Source organism: Leptodactylus fuscus, chromosome 9, assembly GCF_031893055.1.
Source record: "Leptodactylus fuscus isolate aLepFus1 chromosome 9, aLepFus1.hap2, whole genome shotgun sequence".
In the NCBI taxonomy this organism is placed as follows: domain Eukaryota; kingdom Metazoa; phylum Chordata; class Amphibia; order Anura; family Leptodactylidae; genus Leptodactylus; species Leptodactylus fuscus.
In genome coordinates, this window is record NC_134273.1 from 4,678,717 (window position 1) to 4,698,894 (window position 20,178).

General features: G+C 48.5%; 3 protein-coding genes across 4 annotated transcripts; 2 read left to right on the top strand and 1 right to left on the bottom strand.

Annotated features, from left to right (window-relative positions):
- The first annotated feature begins 1,228 nt into the window (after window positions 1–1,228).
- EBNA1BP2 (EBNA1 binding protein 2) lies at window positions 1,229–6,828 on the top strand. 2 transcript variants are annotated; one of them, XM_075287367.1, is made up of 10 exons: window positions 1,229–1,298; window positions 2,060–2,139; window positions 2,739–2,822; window positions 2,999–3,162; window positions 3,603–3,726; window positions 4,153–4,242; window positions 4,345–4,420; window positions 5,771–5,849; window positions 6,069–6,240; window positions 6,447–6,828. In XM_075287367.1, the coding sequence occupies exons 2-10, from the start codon at window positions 2,065–2,067 to the stop codon at window positions 6,495–6,497; spliced, it is 915 nt and encodes a 304-aa protein (XP_075143468.1). In that variant the 5' UTR covers window positions 1,229–1,298; window positions 2,060–2,064; the 3' UTR covers window positions 6,498–6,828. The 2 variants fall into 2 exon arrangements, with proteins under 2 accessions (XP_075143468.1, XP_075143467.1); XM_075287366.1 differs by having other exon boundaries at window positions 1,280–1,356; window positions 2,052–2,139.
- A 611-nt stretch (window positions 6,829–7,439) lies between these two features.
- Window positions 7,440–8,903, bottom strand: CFAP144 (cilia and flagella associated protein 144). The gene is made up of 4 exons (XM_075287201.1): window positions 8,759–8,903; window positions 8,382–8,441; window positions 7,681–7,784; window positions 7,440–7,599 (listed from the first exon to the last, which is right to left on the bottom strand). The coding sequence occupies exons 1-4, from the start codon at window positions 8,901–8,903 to the stop codon at window positions 7,483–7,485; spliced, it is 426 nt and encodes a 141-aa protein (XP_075143302.1). The 3' UTR covers window positions 7,440–7,482.
- A 2,028-nt stretch (window positions 8,904–10,931) lies between these two features.
- On the top strand, window positions 10,932–18,966 carry PIF1 (PIF1 5'-to-3' DNA helicase). Its single transcript, XM_075287202.1, has 12 exons — window positions 10,932–11,498; window positions 14,189–14,318; window positions 14,635–14,760; window positions 15,727–15,880; window positions 15,965–16,079; window positions 16,319–16,425; window positions 16,650–16,789; window positions 17,303–17,409; window positions 17,843–17,930; window positions 18,111–18,256; window positions 18,335–18,526; window positions 18,925–18,966. Exons 1-12 carry the CDS (start codon window positions 10,932–10,934, stop codon window positions 18,964–18,966), a joined length of 1,914 nt encoding a protein of 637 aa, XP_075143303.1.
- Window positions 18,967–20,178: the final 1,212 nt, after the last annotated feature.

Below are 20,178 nucleotides of genomic sequence, written 5' to 3' on the forward strand. Positions count from 1 at the left end.
CAGACACCTATATACACTTCTATATACAGAGAGATATACAGGGGGTGGATATAACAGAAAGCCCTGTATACACCACCAGGACATGACAGACACCTATATACACTTCTATATACAGAGAGATATACAGGGGGTGGATATAACAGAAAGCCCTGTATATACCGCCAGGACATGACAGACACCTATATACACTTCTATATACAGAGAGATATACAGGGGGTGGATATAACAGAAAGCCCTGTATATACCGCAGGACATGACAGACACCTATATACACTTCTATATACAGAGAGATATACAGGGGGTGGATATAACAGAAAGCCCTGTATATACCGCAGGACATGACAGACACCTATATACACTTCTATATACAGAGAGATATACAGGGGTGGATATAACAGAAAGCCCTGTATATACCGCAGGACATGACAGACACCTATATACACTTCTATATACAGAGAGATATACAGGGGTGGATATAACAGAAAGCCCTGTATACACCGCAGGACATGACAGACACCTATATACACTTCTATATACAGATAGATATACAGGGGAGGATATAACAGAAAGCCCTGTATATACCGCCAGGACATGACAGACACCTATATACACTTCTATATACAGAGAGATATACAGGGGTGGATATAACAGAGAGCCCTGTATATACCGCCAGGACATGACAGACACCTATATACACTTCTATATACAGATAGATATACAGGGGAGGATATAACAGAAAGCCCTGTATATACCGCCAGGACATGACAGACACCTATATACACTTCTATATACAGAGAGATATACAGGGGGTGGATATAACAGAAAGCCCTGTATATACCGCAGGACATGACAGACACCTATATACACTTCTATATACAGAGAGATATACAGGGGTGGATATAACAGAAAGCCCTGTATATACCGCAGGACATGACAGACACCTATATACACTTCTATATACAGAGAGATATACAGGGGTGGATATAACAGAAAGCCCTGTATATACCGCAGGACATGACAGACACCTATATACACTTCTATATACAGAGAGATATACAGGGGTGGATATAACAGAAAGCCCTGTATATACCGCCAGGACATGACAGACACCTGTACACACCGACAGCTTACCCGGCTCTCCTCACTGTGTGTCCTACGTTACCATGGAGACAGGACGCCGGTCAGCCGCGGGGGGTGACGGGACTTGTAGTTCCGCGCGACTGTGACGTCAGCGGAAGTGAGGAGTAGGAGACTTCCGGCAGGACACACGTGTGGCTCTCTGAGGTGCAGGGTCCGGGGTCTGTGTGTGACGAGTAGAAGACGCGCTGTGTGTACAGGGTCTTGGCTCCACATCTGGTAATGTCTGGGGGCGGGGGGCTCAGGGACAGACGGTTACCATGGCTGCTGTGACTGATCGTTGGCCACACATGTGGACACTGTTATCATAATCTGCAGCAATATGGATGTGAATGGGAAGTCTATGTGTCTATTCTGCGCCAATCTGTGTTATGGTGGCGGGTCGGTCACGTAGTGGGCTGTAATGGCGCCTGATTGACCCCAGAGTGCGCCAATGTGTAGCGTCATCTGTAAGGGTGAGCGATGTGAGGAGGGGCTGTGATACTTCTGGTAGTCATATCATTGTAGTCTGATGGGGGCACTAGTAGCTGAAGTGATAGCTCCAGTATATGGCGAGGTCATTAGAGCGGTGTGGCGAGGTGATCAAGGGCTTTGGGGGGTGCAGAGAGGGATGAGGGGTCTGCCTTATGTTTATCCATGTGCCGGGGTCTCGGTGGGTTGAGTATACAGATAAGGGGTCTGCCTTATGTTTATCCATGTGCCGGGGTCTCGGTGGGTTGAGTATACAGATGAGGGGTCTGCCTTATGTTTATCCATGTGCCGGGGTCTCGGTGGGTTGAGTATACAGATGAGGGGTCTGCCTTATGTTTATCCATGCTCCGGGGTCCTAGGTGACGTTTCGCTCTGTGATGGGGTCTTTCACTTTCTCAGGTTTCACGGCCTCATTTCTATTTTTGATTCTGTTTTGCTCACAGGTTCCGAGCCGCCATGTTGCACCATGAAGAGGACAGCGTCTCAGAGTCAGACTCGGACTTCGATCCTACAGAACTGACAGATAAAGAGGTGAGGGGCAGCTGAGTCACTGGATGTTCAATGCGAAGTGTGAACAGTTACATGGATGGTGCTGATGGACCTGCAGGTGTTGTAGGCTATAAGGAGCGTCAGTGTGAGGTTATATAAGGAGATGTTCACACCTTCATCATTACAGTCCATTGCTGTTATAGGATGAGAGCAACGGAAAGTAACTGTAGCAGAGTAACGGATAGAGGTAGAGCCCCCTCCTGAGCCCCCGGTCTGCTCCCGCTCCCATTGACTACAATGTAAACAACATGTCGGACATTATATGGAGGGGGCTCCTTCTGTGTCTGTCATTTAATGTCAGTTTGTTCTCATCCTGTGACAGATGAGATCAACGGACATTAAGTAATGGTGGTGTACTGTTGTCCATCCATGGCATAGATGACTGGCGGCTCTGGGGACTGATACTTTGGCTGTTGCTCTTGCACCTGTGACAGTCAGTTCCTCTGCCCCCCCCCCTCCCCCCGGCTGCCATTTTTATCTCCTTGGAGGTAGTGACTTTTCTTCTTTGTAGGATCCCCTGTATACAGCACGTATAGGGTGTGTTCTATATACACATAGTAACTGCTCTGGTTCTGTTGTAGCTACAAGAAGCCTTTTCCCAGGGGAAGCTGAAACCCGGATTAAATGTGGTGCTGGATGAGAAGAAGAAGCTGGTCAATGATGTGGTAAGTGCGAATATGTGCCAGGTCCTCGCAGGGCTGGAGACGGACTGTGAGAGGATGGTATACAGTGTATAGGTGTATATAACATTTACCACATATATTGCACATCTCAGAGCTTCTGATTTGCTTTTTAAGCTGTTCGCTCTTATTACACGTAGTAACTCTTCTGTCTGATTCAGAATGGACTAAAGCAAAGTCTGAAGGATCTGAAGAAGGATCTGGCCTGGGTGGAGCGTCTGGATGTGACAACTGCCCCTCTAGCCGACCCAACGCTGCAGAACGGGAGTGAGACGAAGGCCGAGGATGTGGATGCTGAGGATGATTTCAAAAGGGAGATGTCCTTGTAAGTGATGGGGAGGTCTAGACTGTATCTAACTCCAGAGCGGGCGATCAGAATTCAGCTGAAACATCGGCAAGCTGTGGGCCAAATTGTGGGCTGTTTGTTGTTCATCATTAGTGTATGAGCCTGATGTTAAAGGGATGTATCAAGTAATGAAGCTTTCACCAATCAGTAGGATAGGGGATCATTTCATAGTGGGTGGGGGTCTGACAGCTGGGACTCCCACCGGCCTTAGAATGGGGCTCTGGTCCTGCAGCCTGATGGATCATCCGATTGAGCCTACACACTGCCATTCTCTATGGGAGCGGTGAAGACAGACAAATCCAGAACTCTGCTATGACTGGAGATCCCACTATCTTCCACCAGCAGAACAGAGAGTGCAGCTCTGGAGTATACGCTCCGTGTACAGTCGGTTGTCTCACACATCTTCTGTTCGTCCTCAGTTACCGCCAGGGACAGGCCTCCGTGCTCTTCGCTCTGCCGCGTCTTCAACAGCTGAAAATCTTTACAAAACGCCCTGATGATTATTTTGCGGAGATGGCCAAGACTGACCAGCACATGCAGAAGGTTAGTGGGTGCGGGGCGCTGCTCTTGTTCCTGGGGCACTCTGCTCCGTTTTCTGGCCATAAGGCTAGAGCTGCGCCGCCACTGTTGTCATGCAACCAAAGATCGCCGTGTGGAGCTGTGAGTCCTTTCCTCATGTTAGTGAATGGAGTCACATTGCGACCCCGAGGATGTCATGACTGTGACTTCTAGATGGTCAAAATGTGAGTTGGGGGTCTTAAGGTTGTTTTTTGTGCACTGAAATAATGACATGATGGATGCCAGGAACATTTAAAGGGATGTGAAGTCACAGATCTTGTATGTCATCTGTGGCTATCTGTTACCCTCTGTTATCAGCCACTGCTCCTGCACTGCTATAAGTTTAGGCGCCCCTTCAAGACTTGCGCTCACAATGGGATTTTATTCTGATTTCCTTTCTTGGGTTTCTAGGTCAGAAAGAAACTTCAGGCCAAACAAATCTCAATGGAGAAATCCGAAAAGGCCAAACAGCTGCGAGCCCTGAGGAAGTACGGGAAGAAGGTGAGTGTCTGCGCCAGATGTCTTACCAGGACTGACGCTCTCGGGCCGGCGTCCGCCTGCATCATGTCCGACCGCTCATTCTTATGTTGCTTTTGTCTTTAGGTACAAGTTGAAGTTTTACAGAAGAGACAGAAAGAAAAATCCAACATGATGAACCAGATCAAGAAGTATCAGAAAGGTAAAGAACAGCAGATGCCGGAGAAGCTCAGCCCTGTAATCTGTATCTGGTATACAGCTGGTTGTGGGGGGTGGGGCAGTCTGTAAGGCTATGGACCCACATGGCGTCCCGCAGCAAAAACGCACTGTGGCGGCAACGCATCACGGTTCTTTCCGCAGCGCTTTAGACAGAAAGTTTGCAGAGTTTCCTCTGTGGACTTTCTGTTTCAATGATACCTATGAGGAATCCGCTGGCATTTCCATAGGTATAATTGACTTGCTGTGATCTCCAAAACCGCGCCAGTTTTGGAAATCGTGGCATGTCCGCAGCATGATTTTTACCGCAAAGTGTGCATAGGATTCGCTAGAGTCCCATCAACTTTGCTCTGACTGTGAAATGCTACGATTTTTTTTCTGCAGCATTTCCTCCGCAGGCAAATCGTGGAGTTTGCATTACATGGGGCTATGGCCTAAAGGGGTTTTCTGGGACTAAGATTGATGACCTATCCTTGGGTTAGACCATCAATATTACATCGGTAGAGTCTTTACACCTGGGACCTCCACCGATCAGCTGTTTGATACCATGCAGTTGTTTGGTAGGCTCCGCTTCCTCTCCTTAAGCCAGTGACATCACATCCATCGGTCATGTGACTATTCTGCAGCTCAGTCCCACATATGTCCTACAGCTCTGAGGTTTGTTAGCAATGCAGAGGCTCCAGCGTGTTCCAGGTCTGGGACCACCACTAATCTGAGGACCAATGATCAATATCCGTCCTGGAGAACCCCTTTCATATTCATGGAGTCTGTCCTCCGCTATCTGAGGTGTATCCAATGTTCTGTGCAGATTATAGGCGTTCTCTAGGGGTCTTGTGAACAATTAGTAGCCAGTCCTAGGGGTTCTGTGGTCAGGGACAGGTCCCTGGGTCACTCGGCCTCCTCTCACCTCTTCTGCGTTTACTGCTTGTTACATGTACTATAGGGGCCGTCTGAACACATCATAATAGTATAGTCAGTCCCTATCGTACAGGTAAGTGGCAGCAAACAAGGAGTCAAACCTGGGTGTGGGGCCTAAAGACTCTGGAGGAAGTGACCAGACTCCCTGGAGAATTCCTATAGTGTCTCATTACAGTTGGAACCCTGCTGTCCTGATACAGAGCTCCAAAACCTCTGCTGAGATATAGATGTGTGGCTGCCATCTATAGGGGAAGCTGATGAGCTGCCTTCTGTGCTGTATATACCCTCATCTGTGTGATAACAGTATACAATAAGCTCTGTGGCTCCCCTTGTGGTGGCTGATGGAAATGTTAACGCCCCTTACTTATATGAACACTTTCACTTTCATTTGTGACATTTTTTCTTTTTCACCCCCAAGGTCTTTCCGATAAGCTGGATTTCCTAGAGGGGGATCAGCCCCAAAAGTCTGCTGGAGTAAACCCCAAATCTAAGAAAGGGTAAGTGTCCAGGAGGAGAGGAAAGAGTCTGCAGGTTGTAGTCGCTCTCATATGTGGAGACTGTAACCCCCAGCCTGACATAGTGGGAGCCCCTCTATGTCTGTCCTGATGTCACTTGTAGCTCCGTGCAGGGGACACCATGAATCCTCCATCATATTTATTACATGTAGATTAACCCACTTTTTATTTTCCTTCCTCTTTTTTTCTCTCCGTACAAAGACCAAACGCCAAGAGAAAATACAAAGATCAGAAATTTGGATTTGGAGGAAGGAAAAAGGGGTCAAAGATGAACACGAAGGAAAGTTTTAATGATGTGTCAGGTTTCCGAGCAAGTGTGGCACATGGAAGAGGAAAAGCTGGAGGGAAGAAGGGAGGCAACAAGAAAGGGAATGTAAGTAGGCAAAATTGTGTAAGGAAGTATGAGAGATCAATACAGTTATATCTACTGGTATACACCGCTGTGCACGTACAGAATATTACACCGAACTACAGCCTGCTCAATACTCCAGAGCTGTGCTCACTATTCTGCGCTCACTTATATTCTTATATTTATTTGCTGCAGACTTTTATGAATTTCTTTTATTCTGTGTTTTCCAGAAGCGGCCGGGTAAGACAGTGCGGCAGAAGATGAAGAACAAAAGAAGATAAGTGTTGTTTGTGCTGTGACTTTGGACACTGACATCCTGGTGGTCTCCTCTAGGGGGAGCTGTATATTGTCAGACTTTTCCTGTCCGTCACGTTTCTCGTGGCTGCCGGTCGGACGCTTCTGTTTTTTATAAGGAATAAGTTTTGTGGTTCTGATAAAATCAAGCCAAGTGGATGTCGAGCAGCTGGAACATCGAGGGCCCCGAATGACCTGAGGGCCCGCCCTGGAGCTGTGGGGCTTGTACATATAGCGGCTCCTGATCTGCGCTGTTGTCAGATATGAGATGGATCCTCCATGCTTTACATTGCAGCTTTGTCCTGTTTTCCTATTAAACCTAAGCCCGCTACCCAGGATTCTTTGCTTCTCTTTTAAGGGTCTCATTTGTTTCTAATATCTTTATCTGGTACCTGCATTGGTCGGTGTGCGGTGATATAGATACAGTGTATACACTCACAGCCTGCGGATCCTTACACCTGTTCACACACACACATATATATATATATATATATATATATATATATGAGTGCCGACCCTTAGTAACCCCTCCCCCCCCCCCTCTCCCAGGGTCCTTATTGTAGAAACCACTGCAGCAGCAGATTTGCTCTCACATGGCGGCCTCCTGACCATAGAACTCTGTTCACACGGCATTTGGCAAATATGTTGGAAAAAAACAAACTTGTTTACACAAACAGACAATGTGTAAGTTCAGTGGAGAGTGTGAACGCAGCCCAATCCTGTGCTCCGCGCCCGTCAGGGGAATCTTTATTACAGGGGATTTCTGTTTATTACATTGTATAAAATCTTAGAGGAGCCGCCCCCCCCCCTCCCCCAGAGCTGAACTCCTGTGGCGTCTATGACGCTGGAACTTTCCGTGCTCCTGCGAGTCTCAGCCTCTCCTTCCAGATCCCTTAAAGCTCTTACAGGGGACAGTCTGAATCCTTGGTGACAGTGTGAACACGTCCATAGTGTTGCGATGAGTCTCGTCCTCTAGGACTGCAGGTTGTCACTCTGCTCCTTCATCCTCCACGCCGTCTCCATGTACGCGGTGATCTCCGTCTTCTGGCGATGATGATTGAGCCTCCGGTCTGTCCTGTCTGTGGTGATCTGCAGGGGGGAGGAATTGGGTGAATATCTTCTGGCTCTACCCCCTCCCTGCTGCCCCCAGTGGCCGAGCCGAGTACTCACCAGGGGCTGCGTCATCCAGCCGATCTCTTGGCTCGTCGTTTGGGGTTCGGTGTATTTTTTGGTTGGTTCTAAGGCCGCGTGATGGACGACGTTCAGGAAACTTTCTGTAAATGTAAAGAGAGATTATAAAGCAGGTCTGTGGTGTGAACAGCGTGTAAGCCTCCGCTTCTGGCAGTGAATGGAGAGTCTGATTTCTCCAGCGGCTGAGTAAAGCTTTGGAGATGGCAGTCACTCAAATGTTGGGCCGACAGCTATCACACCTGACTCTTGCATACACCTGCACACTTGGCTCTGCTGAGCATTGCCTGTATATACTGCCTGTATACTGTGCGTATAGAGGGGAGAGAGCTGCTGCTCTTGTGTATTCTCTGCCTGCAAACTACAGGATGGGGCGGTGGGAATCCATCACCTCTAATGTGTATGGGCCGACCAATCGGCAGGATGGAAGCAATAGTGCTGTTCATCCTGTTCCTCCTGGTTCATGACTATACAACCAGAAGGGACATTGAGGACAATTCCAGCCGGTCAGATGTGATTCTTAGTTCTGCAGCACATTGCGCTGTCACCAGGATGTGCTGCAGCCGGCCCCCATAGCCGTGCGCTCCGCCTGGGGTGGGGTTGCGGTTCGGGCAGGCTGCCATCTGTCCTGTCAGTTCCTTTATTAATGTCACATCTTTTACTGAACACGAATCTCTCCGTACCGTCCGCCGTCTCGTTCTGGTTGTCGTGCCTCGCCATTGGCTTCCCCGTCACTGCGTGCACTGTGAGAGAAATAATAGTGAGGTGAGTAGAGCGCCTCCGGAGGGCGAGAGAGGGACAGCGAGACTGGAGGTATATAGCCAAAATAATCAAGGTGGTGAACAGATCCTACGGGAGGAGTCTGAGGGGTGAGGGCGGCGGATCCGGGGGCCACAGGGGCCCCATCCCTGAATGAGAGGGGATACAGCAGTGATGGGGCGTCTGTCACCCCAGGATCAGCCGATCACCTCCCTGTGCTGATCTCTGAGGTGCCGGGGATTAGATCAGACACGCTGTAGACATACCGCACACTAATGTGAACAGGCTCCGGATACTTTACCCTTATGATGCGGGTTGATGCGGTATTCAGTCACCAGTCTCTGGCTGCGGTTTTCTTTGCGGATTGTCTCCCGGTGAATGGCGTTCAGAGACACCTCATCCCGCGGAGCCTTCTCCTTCTGTCCCGCCGCCGCCGCCGCCGCCATCTTCCGGGATCGTAGGTGTGATTGCGCGTCCTGTTTCCAGGACAACCGATGAGGCCCCTGCGGGCTGTCCCTGCTGCGCCTGATGTGATTGGGGAGAATTTATATATTTCCTACAAACCTCAAATTACAGGAGAGAAAACATTCTGGAAGGATCAGCGTGTGAGGCTGGAGAAAGCTCATCAGTAGGAGCACGAGAAGAGAATATACGGCATTAGTATATATATACATTAATATATATATACGGCATTCGTATTACTAGTATGATAGTATTAGTGCTAGTGGCCAACAGCTCCAGGTCTGTCCTCAGCGCTCACTGCAGGGGCTCCGCGCAATTTTTTTTATTTTTTTTTTTGCCAGGAGTTGTACAGAAAGGCAATCATGAGTTTCCCAAAGCAAAGATGGACGCCACAGCTTCAGAATACCATCACGTGACCAAAAACAACTCCAGGATTAACGGATCGATAGCCGTGACGTCACTGGGACGCGATTGGTTGATTCTTTAAATGTCCGGCTTGTGATTGGCTGATTGTCTGTGCCGGCAGATTTGAATTTGCTTCACCTGTTTGATGCAGAACCGAGAGAGGAGGAAAGAGTCTGCGGGGACAGAGCCGGGAGAGGAGCGAGGTGTCTGCGGGGACCGAGCCAGGGACAGAGCCGCGGAGAGCGGGAGGAGTCATATACGGTAACGAGGTGAGTCCTCCGGGATGTCAGTGACAGCCATGACACGTGTCAGGCTGTGATGTGCGGTCACTGTATCCATAATGTACAAGGATCGGCCCTGACCCTGCTCTTATAGATACAGTATATGTGAGGATCGTATATAGGACGGGGTATACAGCTCAGAGTATACAGTATATATGTCAGTGAGGTTATAGTGTGCAGAGCCTGTATATACTGTATATTACATGGGGAAGGTTATAGGATGAGCTGAGAGTATATAGGCTATATAATATAGCAGTGAGGTTATAGTGTATATATGTATAGAGGCTTCAGATCTCTGTATTTGGTGTATCAGTGAGGATATAGCGTAAGGTGAGAGTATATGAACTATAATCTATCAGTGAGATTATAATGTATATACTGTATCTAGTGTATTAGAGCAGGCAGTATATATGATGAGGTATACAGCTGTGTATACAGATTATAATCTAGTCAGTGAAGTTATAACCTATTATGTAGTTTATTATATATATATATATATATTTCCAGACCTTACAGATGCTGTCTCTAGGATGCAGCAGGGGCGGAGCTGTGACAACCTCACATTGCCCTATCGCCAGTCATTCGAGTGACGTTCCTTTAATCTGTCCTCTAATGGCCACAGATCGGATCCTGTTTATTAGGTTGTAAACTGATAGTGCAGCCCTGCCGTCCATGGCATCAGCAGTGCGTGCCTCAGAGCAGAACTCCGCGCATGATGTCATTGCTGATCCTGAAGCTGCAGTTCCTACGTATTATCTGAGGGTCGGACACCTCGGGCTCCGGAGCCGCGTTATTACAGTGTCACAAATTCAGTGACCAAATAGAAAAAGGTTGCAAGAATAAAACAAATAAAAATGGAGCAATGGATAGCGGATTGCAGTATTTACAGAGGAGATCTGCCAGCTCTTTTAATAGTCACCCCTGCTATGATTCCTGTGCAGTTGGAATTATCTCTCTAGGCCACACCATTCCTGAGCAATCGGTGCAGGTAGTTTTGGAGCCATATGTCACCTAGACTCCCTAATGTCAAGTGGGTGGTGCTAGCCAGGAGCAGGCATAGAGGTGTGACTTACAGCTCCAATCAAAACTAACTGCACCGATTGCTCAGGAATGGAGGGGGTGAAAGAAAAAATTCCAACTACATTGGAGTCAGTGGAGGCATGGCTACTAAAGAATGAGAAGAGCTTGAGGTGGTAAAAGGTCTTCTTTATTTCCATCTTAGATGGGCGCACATCCTCATCCCCCCCCCTCCCCCACTTTCCTCAGACCTTGGTGTCTACAAACTGGACAGTGACCATAACCATGACTCCTCCTCTTCTCAGGAAGATGAATCTGGCCGACCACTTGTCCCCAGAGATCCAGAGCAGCATCACCATTGAGTATCTGAATCCATCTGGACAAGCATTGAAACGTAAAGTTATCCGTAACGCCTTCACCTCGCTGGGGCGCAACGAATTCCGGGAGCTGGTGCTGAAGGTCAGTGATGGGAAATTACCCCAAAACTTCATTCTGAGGCAGATCCGGCTCTTCACCCGCTTCATCCAGGAGGGGAAGAGCTCCATAGTACTCCAACCAGACAACGTGCAGCTGCTGATCTCCAACTGCCCCTCCGACCAGCTGAGGCACTTCATGAAAACCCTGATGATCAAGCACGAGGCGGCGAAGGGCGAGAAGCCTGTGAATGAGCGCATGCGCCTGCTGTCAGGGCTCCCACGTACATTCGAGACCATCAGTCCAGTGCAGAAGAAGGATGTGGAGCAGGCGAATGAGATGCGAGCAAAAGTCAACACTCAGACCCCTGTGAAGGGGAAGGGGCTCAGTAACCGAGGAGGCAATACCGCCAACCGATGTCAGCAGAAGCGACCGAGGACGGCGTCATCCGAAAACAGTCTGGTGAGTAACGGGATCAGTACAAGTATTACCACTCTGTCCTGAGTTATACTGTGTAATGTATGTACACAGTAACTGCACCAGCAGAATAGTGAGCGCAGCTCTGGAGTATAATACAGGATAAGTAATGTAATGTATGTACACAGTGACTGCACCAGCAGAATAGTGAGCGCAGCTCTGGAGTATAATACAGGATAAGTAATGTAATGTATGTACACAGTGACTGCACCGGCAGAATAGTGAGCGCAGCTCTGGAGTATAATACAGGATAAGTAATGTAATGTATGTACACAGTGACTGCACCAGCAGAATAGTGAGCGCAGCTCTGGAGTATAATACAGGATAAGTAATGTAATGTATGTACACAGTGACTGCACCAGCAGAATAGTGAGCGCAGCTCTGGAGTATAATACAGGATTAGTAATGTAATGTATGTACACAGTGACTGCACCAGCAGAATAGTGAGCGCAGCTCTGGAGTATAATACAGGATAAGTAATGTAATGTATGTACACAGTGACTGCACCAGCAGAATAGTGAGCGCAGCTCTGGAGTATAATACAGGATAAGTAATGTAATGTATGTACACAGTGACTGCACCAGCAGAATAGTGAGCGCAGCTCTGGAGTATAATACAGGATTAGTAATGTAATGTATGTACACAGTGACTGTACCAGCAGAATAGTGAGCGCAGCTCTGGAGTATAATACAGGATAAGTAATGTAATGTATGTACACAGTGACTGTACCAGCAGAATAGTGAGCGCAGCTCTGGAGTATAATACAGGATAAGTAATGTATGTACACAGTGACTGCACCAGCAGAATAGTGAGCGCAGCTCTGGAGTATAATACAGGATAAGTAATGTAATGTATGTACACAGTGACTGCACCAGCAGAATAGTGAGCGCAGCTCTGGAGTATAATACAGGATCAGTAATGTAATGTATGTACACAGTGACTGTACCAGCAGAATAGTGAGCGCAGCTCTGGAGTATAATACAGGATCAGTAATGTAATGTATGTACACAGTGACTGTACCAGCAGAATAGTGAGCGCAGCTCTGGAGTATAATACAGGATAAGTAATGTAATGTATGTACACTGTGACTGTACCAGCAGAATAGTGAGCGCAGCTCTGGAGTATAATACAGGATAAGTAATGTAATGTATGTACACAGTGACTGCACCAGCAGAATAGTGAGCGCAGCTCTGGAGTATAATACAGGATCAGTAATGTAATGTATGTACACAGTGACTGTACCAGCAGAATAGTGAGCGCAGCTCTGGAGTATAATACAGGATCAGTAATGTAATGTATGTACACAGTGACTGTACCAGCAGAATAGTGAGCGCAGCTCTGGAGTATAATACAGGATAAGTAATGTAATGTATGTACACTGTGACTGTACCAGCAGAATAGTGAGCGCAGCTCTGGAGTATAATACAGGATAAGTAATGTAATGTATGTACACTGTGACTGTACCAGCAGAATAGTGAGCGCAGCTCTGGAGTATAATACAGGATAAGTAATGTAATGTATGTACACAGTGACTGCACCAGCAGAATAGTGAGCGCAGCTCTGGAGTATAATACAGGATCAGTAATGTAATGTATGTACACAGTGACTGTACCAGCAGAATAGTGAGCGCAGCTCTGGAGTATAATACAGGATCAGTAATGTAATGTATGTACACAGTGACTGTACCAGCAGAATAGTGAGCGCAGCTCTGGAGTATAATACAGGATAAGTAATGTAATGTATGTACACTGTGACTGTACCAGCAGAATAGTGAGCGCAGCTCTGGAGTATAATACAGGATAAGTAATGTAATGTATGTACACAGTGACTGCACCAGCAGAATAGTGAGCGCAGCTCTGGAGTATAATACAGGATAAGTAATGTAATGTATGTACACAGTGACTGCACCAGCAGAATAGTGAGCGCAGCTCTGGAGTATAATACAGGATAAGTAATGTAATGTATGTACACAGTGACTGTACCAGCAGAATAGTGAGCGCAGCTCTGGAGTATAATACAGGATAAGTAATGTAATGTATGTACACAGTGACTGCACCAGCAGAATAGTGAGCGCAGCTCTGGAGTATAATACAGGATAAGTAATGTAATGTATGTACACAGTGACTGTACCAGCAGAATAGTGAGCGCAGCTCTGGAGTATAATACAGGATAAGTAATGTAATGTATGTACACAGTGACTGTACCAGCAGAATAGTGAGCGCAGCTCTGGAGTATAATACAGGATAAGTAATGTAATGTCTGTACACAGTGACTGTACCAGCAGAATAGTGAGCGCAGCTCTGGAGTATAATACAGGATAAGTAATGTAATGTATGTACACAGTGACTGCACCAGCAGAATAGTGAGCGCAGCTCTGGAGTATAATACAGGATAAGTAATGTAATGTATGTACACAGTGACTGTACCAGCAGAATAGTGAGCGCAGCTCTGGAGTATAATACAGGATAAATAATGTAATGTATGTACACAGTATCAGATCTATATTGGGATAATGGTATAAAGTTTGTGTTCTTGTGTTTCATGAATAGAAGGTAAGAGCAGTGAATGGTGTCACGTCTGTTACCTGCTTGGAGGGAATAACGTCTCTCTCCCGTCTCTGAATCGGGTTATTACGATATTATTTGGTTGTTTCTTATCACTTCTATAATTTCTAGATTTCTGAGCTTCGTCCCAGTAAGAAGCCGTCTCTGTCCATGCCTCGGCAGCTGCAGCTTTCCACAGAGCAGTCCACAGTTCTTAGCACCGTCCTCAGTGGCAGGAATGTTTTCTTCACAGGGAGTGCAGGTCAGTGGCGGCGACGTCTGCAAATCATTGGGATTGCTCAGATCTCCATATACATATACTGTGTGTGTGTGTGTGTGTGTGTGTGTGTGTATATATATATATATATTGTCCTGCCATTGTTCTCTTGCTATAGCCGTCAGTGTAAAGAATGGACGAAGTCCTACTGACTGTGAGTCCTATAAGGGACCGTGACTGTCTGTAAAGCGCTACGGCATATGATGGCGCTATAGAAGTATCTGCCTGTACAGCTTGCTCGTTGCTTGCTCTGTAGATCTGCCGCCTGCACTTTGTATAGTTTTCTGTTTCCTTTCTGCAGGGACTGGGAAATCTTTTCTTCTGAAGAGGATTATTGGGGCTCTGCCCCCTAAAAGCACTTATGCCACTGCGAGTACGGGGGTGGCAGCCTGTCACATTGGCGGTACCACATTACATTCCTTTGCAGGTGAGGAGTCCAGGGGGTGCACAAAGACATAGTTGTATACAGTGAGCTCCCCCTAGAGGTGGCCGCATGTCTACAGTGAGCTCCCCCTAGAGGTGGCCGCATGTATACAGTGAGCTCCCCCTAGAGGTGGCCGCGTGTCTACAGTGAGCTCCCCCTAGAGGTGGCCGCATGTATACAGTGAGCTCCCCCTAGAGGTGGCCGCATGTATACAGTGAGCTCCCCCTAGAGGTGGCCGCGTGTCTACAGTGAGCTCCCACTAGAGGTGGCCGCGTGTCTACAGTGAGCTCCCCCTAGAGGTGGCCGCGTGTCTACAGTGAGCTCCCCCTAGAGGTGGCCGCGTGTCTACAGTGAGCTCCCCCTAGAGGTGGCCGCGTGTCTACAGTGAGCTCCCCCTAGAGGTGGCCGCGTGTCTACAGTGAGCTCCCCCTAGAGGTGGCCGCGTGTCTACAGTGAGCTCCCACTAGAGGTGGCCGCGTGTCTACAGTGAGCTCCCCCTAGAGGTGGCCGCGTGTCTACAGTGAGCTCCCACTAGAGGTGGCCGCGTGTCTACAGTGAGCTCCCCCTAGAGGTGGCCGCGTGTCTACAGTGAGCTCCCCCTAGAGGTGGCCGCGTGTCTACAGTGAGCTCCCCCTAGAGGTGGCCGCGTGTCTACAGTGAGCTCCCCCTAGAGGTGGCCGCGTGTCTACAGTGAGCTCCCCCTAGAGGTGGCCGCGTGTCTACAGTGAGCTCCCCCTAGAGGTGGCCGCGTGTCTACAGTGAGCTCCCCCTAGAGGTGGCCGCGTGTCTACAGTGAGCTCCCCCTAGAGGTGGCCGCATGTATACAGTGAGCTCCCCCTAGAGGTGGCCGCATGTATACAGTGAGCTCCCCCTAGAGGTGGCTTTATTATGTAATTTATTATAGTTCAGCCTGCTCCTCATCTCTGCCTCTTTTCTCACCAATGTCATTTGTGGTCGTCTTGATTTCAGGGATCGGTTCTGGGAAGTCTCCGCTTGAGCAGTGTATAGAGTTGGCCAAGAGGCCGGGGGTCCGCCAGCACTGGGTCAGCTGCCGTCACCTGATCATAGATGAGATCTCCATGGTGGAGGGGGAATTCTTTGACAAGCTGGAGGCTGTGGCCAGGTATGGCCGCTCATGTATACATTGCTGGTCTATGGAGATGGATGGGGGCACTGAAGACTAATCCTGTAATATTCCCCCTGGCAGGGCGGTCCGCGGGCGGGATGAGCCCTTCGGGGGGATCCAGCTCATTGTTTGTGGGGATTTTCTGCAGCTTCCTCCGGTGACTCAAGCCTCAAATCAGACAAAGTTCTGCTTCCAGGTGGGAATCGAAGCCCATAGGCCGGTCCTAATGTTATATCATGTGGGGTCTGCAGGACGGGGTGGTGGGCCAGAATCCCAGCTATTAAGGGTTAATAGCTTGACCTTGATGTGTAGAAGACATTGGATGGAATGATCTAAAAGTGGGACCCTGTGGGTGTGGGGCTGAATCGCGTTTCGGGGGCCTCGCTCCCATCTCACGCTATAACCCGGGTGATTCTCATGTTCTGCTCCCCCCAGGCTAAAAGCTGGCGGAGATGCATCCACCTAAACATGGAGCTGACGGAAGTGCGGAGACAGACCGACAAGAAGTTTATCTCGCTGCTGCAGGCCATTCGTCTGGGCAGGTAAGGCTGACAATGTGTGCGGGGGTCGCTGTGCGCGCGGAGAGTCACAGGCTTCATTGTGTATACTACAACTCCCAGCATGCCCTGACCGTTGGTGGCCCCTTGTCTTGGCACAATGGGACTTGTAGTTCCCCAGCAGGGTTTCCACTATGGTTCTCTATGTCCCCTCTGAACATCTGCAGTTCATTGCACTGGACACTACATATCGTGCTCTTTGTCCCCAGATGCACCGAAGAGGTGACGAAGCAGCTGCTCCTGACCGGAAATAACAAAATTGAGAGGGATGGGATCCTGGCGACGCGGCTGTGCACCCACAAGGACGACGTGGACCTGACAAACGAGCGACGACTACAGCAACTACCTGGTATGGACTGGAGCAGGGAGCGTGCCCACTTGTGGTGCAGCAAGGGTTAAAGGGGACATTTCTAGCAGACCCACAGCACGAGCGCAACGGACAGGACCTTCCTTTTGGACGAACACTAATCTTAAGGACGAGATTTGGACCTGCCCCGGTGCATACATGGCTTTCTTTATTCATGTACATGTGGGGGGTCTCCAACAGCCCCCCAGTCAGGCCCCGGTCCCTGATATGGGATCTCTGTCTGACACTATAGTGTATCCTGTGGACATGTCAAAAAAAACACTGGAAGTAGGAATGCTCCTTTAAAGGGACCTGACAATAGGATTGTGTAGTCTGTAACCATGGAAAGACATAAGTCTGCACCGGAGCTGTAAACCCAAAAGCATTAATACATGTTGTAGAAGTCTGAGACACCTTGGAAGGATAACGGGGGGGCCTAGCCGGAATGCAGGGGTCACATTATAGGGTCACTTATTCTTATGAGGCTGTAGTGACATGTGACGGTCTCTGCCGCAGGTCAGGTGCAGAAGTACGACGCCCTGGACAGTGACCCCATGCTGGTGAAGACTGTGAACGCCCAATGTCCTGTTGGGGAGCAGATCCTGCTGAAGAAAGGCGCCCAGGTGAGGGGGGGGATGGGGGCGTGCGGATAGTCCGGGCAGATTTGCGTCACTCGGTGCCTGAGCACGATCTCATGGACATGCTGAAATAACGTCTCCATTCACAGTCAGAGCTGCATTTACAACGCTGCAGGCTGCCGCTTAGAATTGGTAAGACCCTTCCCTACCAGCTTGGCTAAGATGCGGCACACGCTGGGGGTTGTAGTCCTTTCTTTTGTCTTTAGACTTCTGTACTGTCTAAGGAGATGACGTCCATGTACAATACCCCCCCCTTAACTAAATAAACTATGACTGCAGATCTGGATGTGACTAGAGCACAAGGCCTGGCTGACGTTGAGATCTGTGAGAACAGGCAGCGTCTCTGTCGTCTCCCCATCTGACATGGCGGCTGTGACTCCGGCCGGGCTCCTCTAACGCTCCATTACTGACATTGCAGGTGATGCTGACCAAGAATCTGGATGTCGCTCGAGGGTTAGTGAACGGCGCACGAGGAGTCGTCGTTGGATTTGAAGGAACAGAAAGACGTAAGTGAATAGTTAGGAGGATCAATAAGATGTCATGAGAACCCCAAGTACAGCGGGGGAGGGGGTAAGCAGATCTGGATACAAAGTATCTACAATGTAAACATATTGTACAAGGTGCTACAATCTGGAACTCCCTAAATCTGCCCCCCTCGTTACCTCATCTTTAACTTCTCCCTTCAGCTTTGCCCAAAGTGCGTTTCCTCTGCGGGGTTACCGAGGTCATGAAGCCGGAGCGCTGGGTCATTAAGGCGCACGGCGGCGTCTACCTGAGTCGGCAGCAGTTACCGCTGAAGCTGGCGTGGGCCATTTCCATACACAAGAGTCAGGTAAGTCACCCCCTAATATTCCCCCCTCCCCCACTATGGGCTATAAGTGTCCGCTGTGACTGGTCTGTTCTGCCGCAGGGGATGACGCTGGACTGGGTGGAGATCTCCCTGTCCCGCGTGTTTGAGAGCGGTCAGGCCTATGTGGCGCTCTCCAGAGCTCGCAGCCTCGAAGGGCTCCGAGTCATGGACTTTGATCCTAAAGCGGTAAATGCGAATCCCTACGTCCTCCAGTTCTACGCCAGACTGCGGAAGGAGCGAGCGCTTTATCAGGTGAGACAAGGACAAGACCAAGTGATAGGAGATAGAATATTGTACATGGAGGGGGGCGGCAGACTTATAGGGGCGGCTGGGTTTTTGTTTTTTTTTGTTAAAATTGTAAAGTCCCTGTAACAATGGACAAGGAGATTATACAGAGATTCTGCTCAGCTCCTTCTCTACAACATCCCCCCGATATAGACACAATGTATAGTATGACCCCCCCCCCCCTTATAATGGACACACATAATCTGCCCCCTCCCATATACAGAGGACACTATGTATAATTAGACTCACCCATATAGGGGACACGATAATTTCTCCCCCTATATAGGGGACTCACTCTAATTCCTGCCAAATCTTTCCCTTTTGACTATTCCAAGCCTGTAACTTCTCCTTCCTCGTGTTTGCAGACCAGTCTGGATTCCTACCTTACGGACCAGGAGAATCGCTGATGTCATCTTTGTCCTTCCTCTATGTATATATTAGTGTACAGAACAATTTTGCACTTTTTATAATACATTTTTTTTACATTTTGCTTGGATTGTGATATTAACCTCTGAGGCAGGAAAGAGTTGTCTGTGCTGAAATGCAAGGGGCAGCTGCTGGGTCCCAGACAGAGTGCGTGTATGTATATACACACAGGTTATGGTCTTATCTGTGTATAGAGCAGAGTCTTATGGGTATATGAGTGCAGTGGCCTTGAAAAGCAAGTACAGCGCCATAGTCCAGGTAGTGGCTGTGCTTGGTATTGCAGCTCTGCTCCAGTCACTTGCATACAGGTCATGTCACAGAGCCACTATGAAAAGGACATACCTGCAGGAACTTCTATAGGTAACTTTACAAATCCATTTAGACTTGGCCATTAGTACCTGTTAGTATATAAGATTGTACATTCTACTACACTGTATTATGGCAGATGTATGTCTGTACAGGACTATGTGCAGGGCAGCGGCTCGCTCACTCTCTACAGACTCTGAACATTCAGGAAACTTATGGTAAAACACGTAGCAGCTCTGGATGGGACTGGAGTATACAGTCATGGCCAAAAGTTTTGAGAATGATACAAATATTAATTTTTACAAAGTCTACTGCCTCAGTTTTCCTAATGGCAATTTGCATCTACTCCAGAATGTTATAAAGAGTGATCAGCTTAACAGCAATTACTTGCAAAGTCAATATTTGCCTAGAAAATGAACTTTATCCCCCAAAACACATTTCAGCATCATTGCAGCCCTGCCTTAAAAGGACCAGCTAACATCATTTCAGTGATTGCTCCATTAACACAGGTGTGGATGTTGATGAGGACAGGGCTGGAGTTCAATCTGTCATGATTAAGTAAGAATGACACCACTGGACACTGTAAAAGGAGGCTGGTGCTTGGCATCATTGTTTCTCTTCTGTTAACCATGGTTATCTCTAAAGAAACACGTGCAGTCATCATTGCACTGCACAAAAATGGCCTAACAGGGAAGAGTATCGCAGCTAGAAAGATTGCACCTCAGCCAACAATCTATCGCATCATCAAGAACTTCAAGGAGAGAGGTTCCATTGTTGGCAAAAAGGCTCCAGAAAAAGGCTCCAGGGCGGCCAAGAAAGACCAGCAAGCGCCAGGACTGTCTCTTAAAAGTGTTTCAGCTGCGGGATCGGGCTACCAGCAGTGCAGA

Excerpts from the sequence above, each read along its gene's own strand:
- PIF1 (XM_075287202.1), top strand. The coding sequence starts at position 10,932 with ATGAATCTGGCCGACCACTTGTCCCCAGAGATCCAGAGCAGCATCACC. Across the intron at positions 14,319-14,634 it reads TTTCTTCACAGGGAGTGCAG|GGACTGGGAAATCTTTTCTT; the intron begins GTCAGTGGCGGC and ends TCCTTTCTGCAG. Across the intron at positions 14,761-15,726 it reads CACATTACATTCCTTTGCAG|GGATCGGTTCTGGGAAGTCT; the intron begins GTGAGGAGTCCA and ends TCTTGATTTCAG.
- EBNA1BP2 (XM_075287367.1), top strand. The coding sequence starts at position 2,065 with ATGTTGCACCATGAAGAGGACAGCGTCTCAGAGTCAGACTCGGACTTC. Across the intron at positions 4,421-5,770 it reads GATCAAGAAGTATCAGAAAG|GTCTTTCCGATAAGCTGGAT; the intron begins GTAAAGAACAGC and ends TTCACCCCCAAG. Across the intron at positions 5,850-6,068 it reads AACCCCAAATCTAAGAAAGG|ACCAAACGCCAAGAGAAAAT; the intron begins GTAAGTGTCCAG and ends CTCCGTACAAAG.
- CFAP144 (XM_075287201.1), bottom strand. The coding sequence starts at position 8,903 with ATGGCGGCGGCGGCGGCGGCGGGACAGAAGGAGAAGGCTCCGCGGGAT. Across the intron at positions 8,442-8,758 it reads CATCAACCCGCATCATAAGG|TGCACGCAGTGACGGGGAAG; the intron begins GTAAAGTATCCG and ends TTTCTCTCACAG. Across the intron at positions 7,600-7,680 it reads GCTGGATGACGCAGCCCCTG|ATCACCACAGACAGGACAGA; the intron begins GTGAGTACTCGG and ends TCCCCCCTGCAG.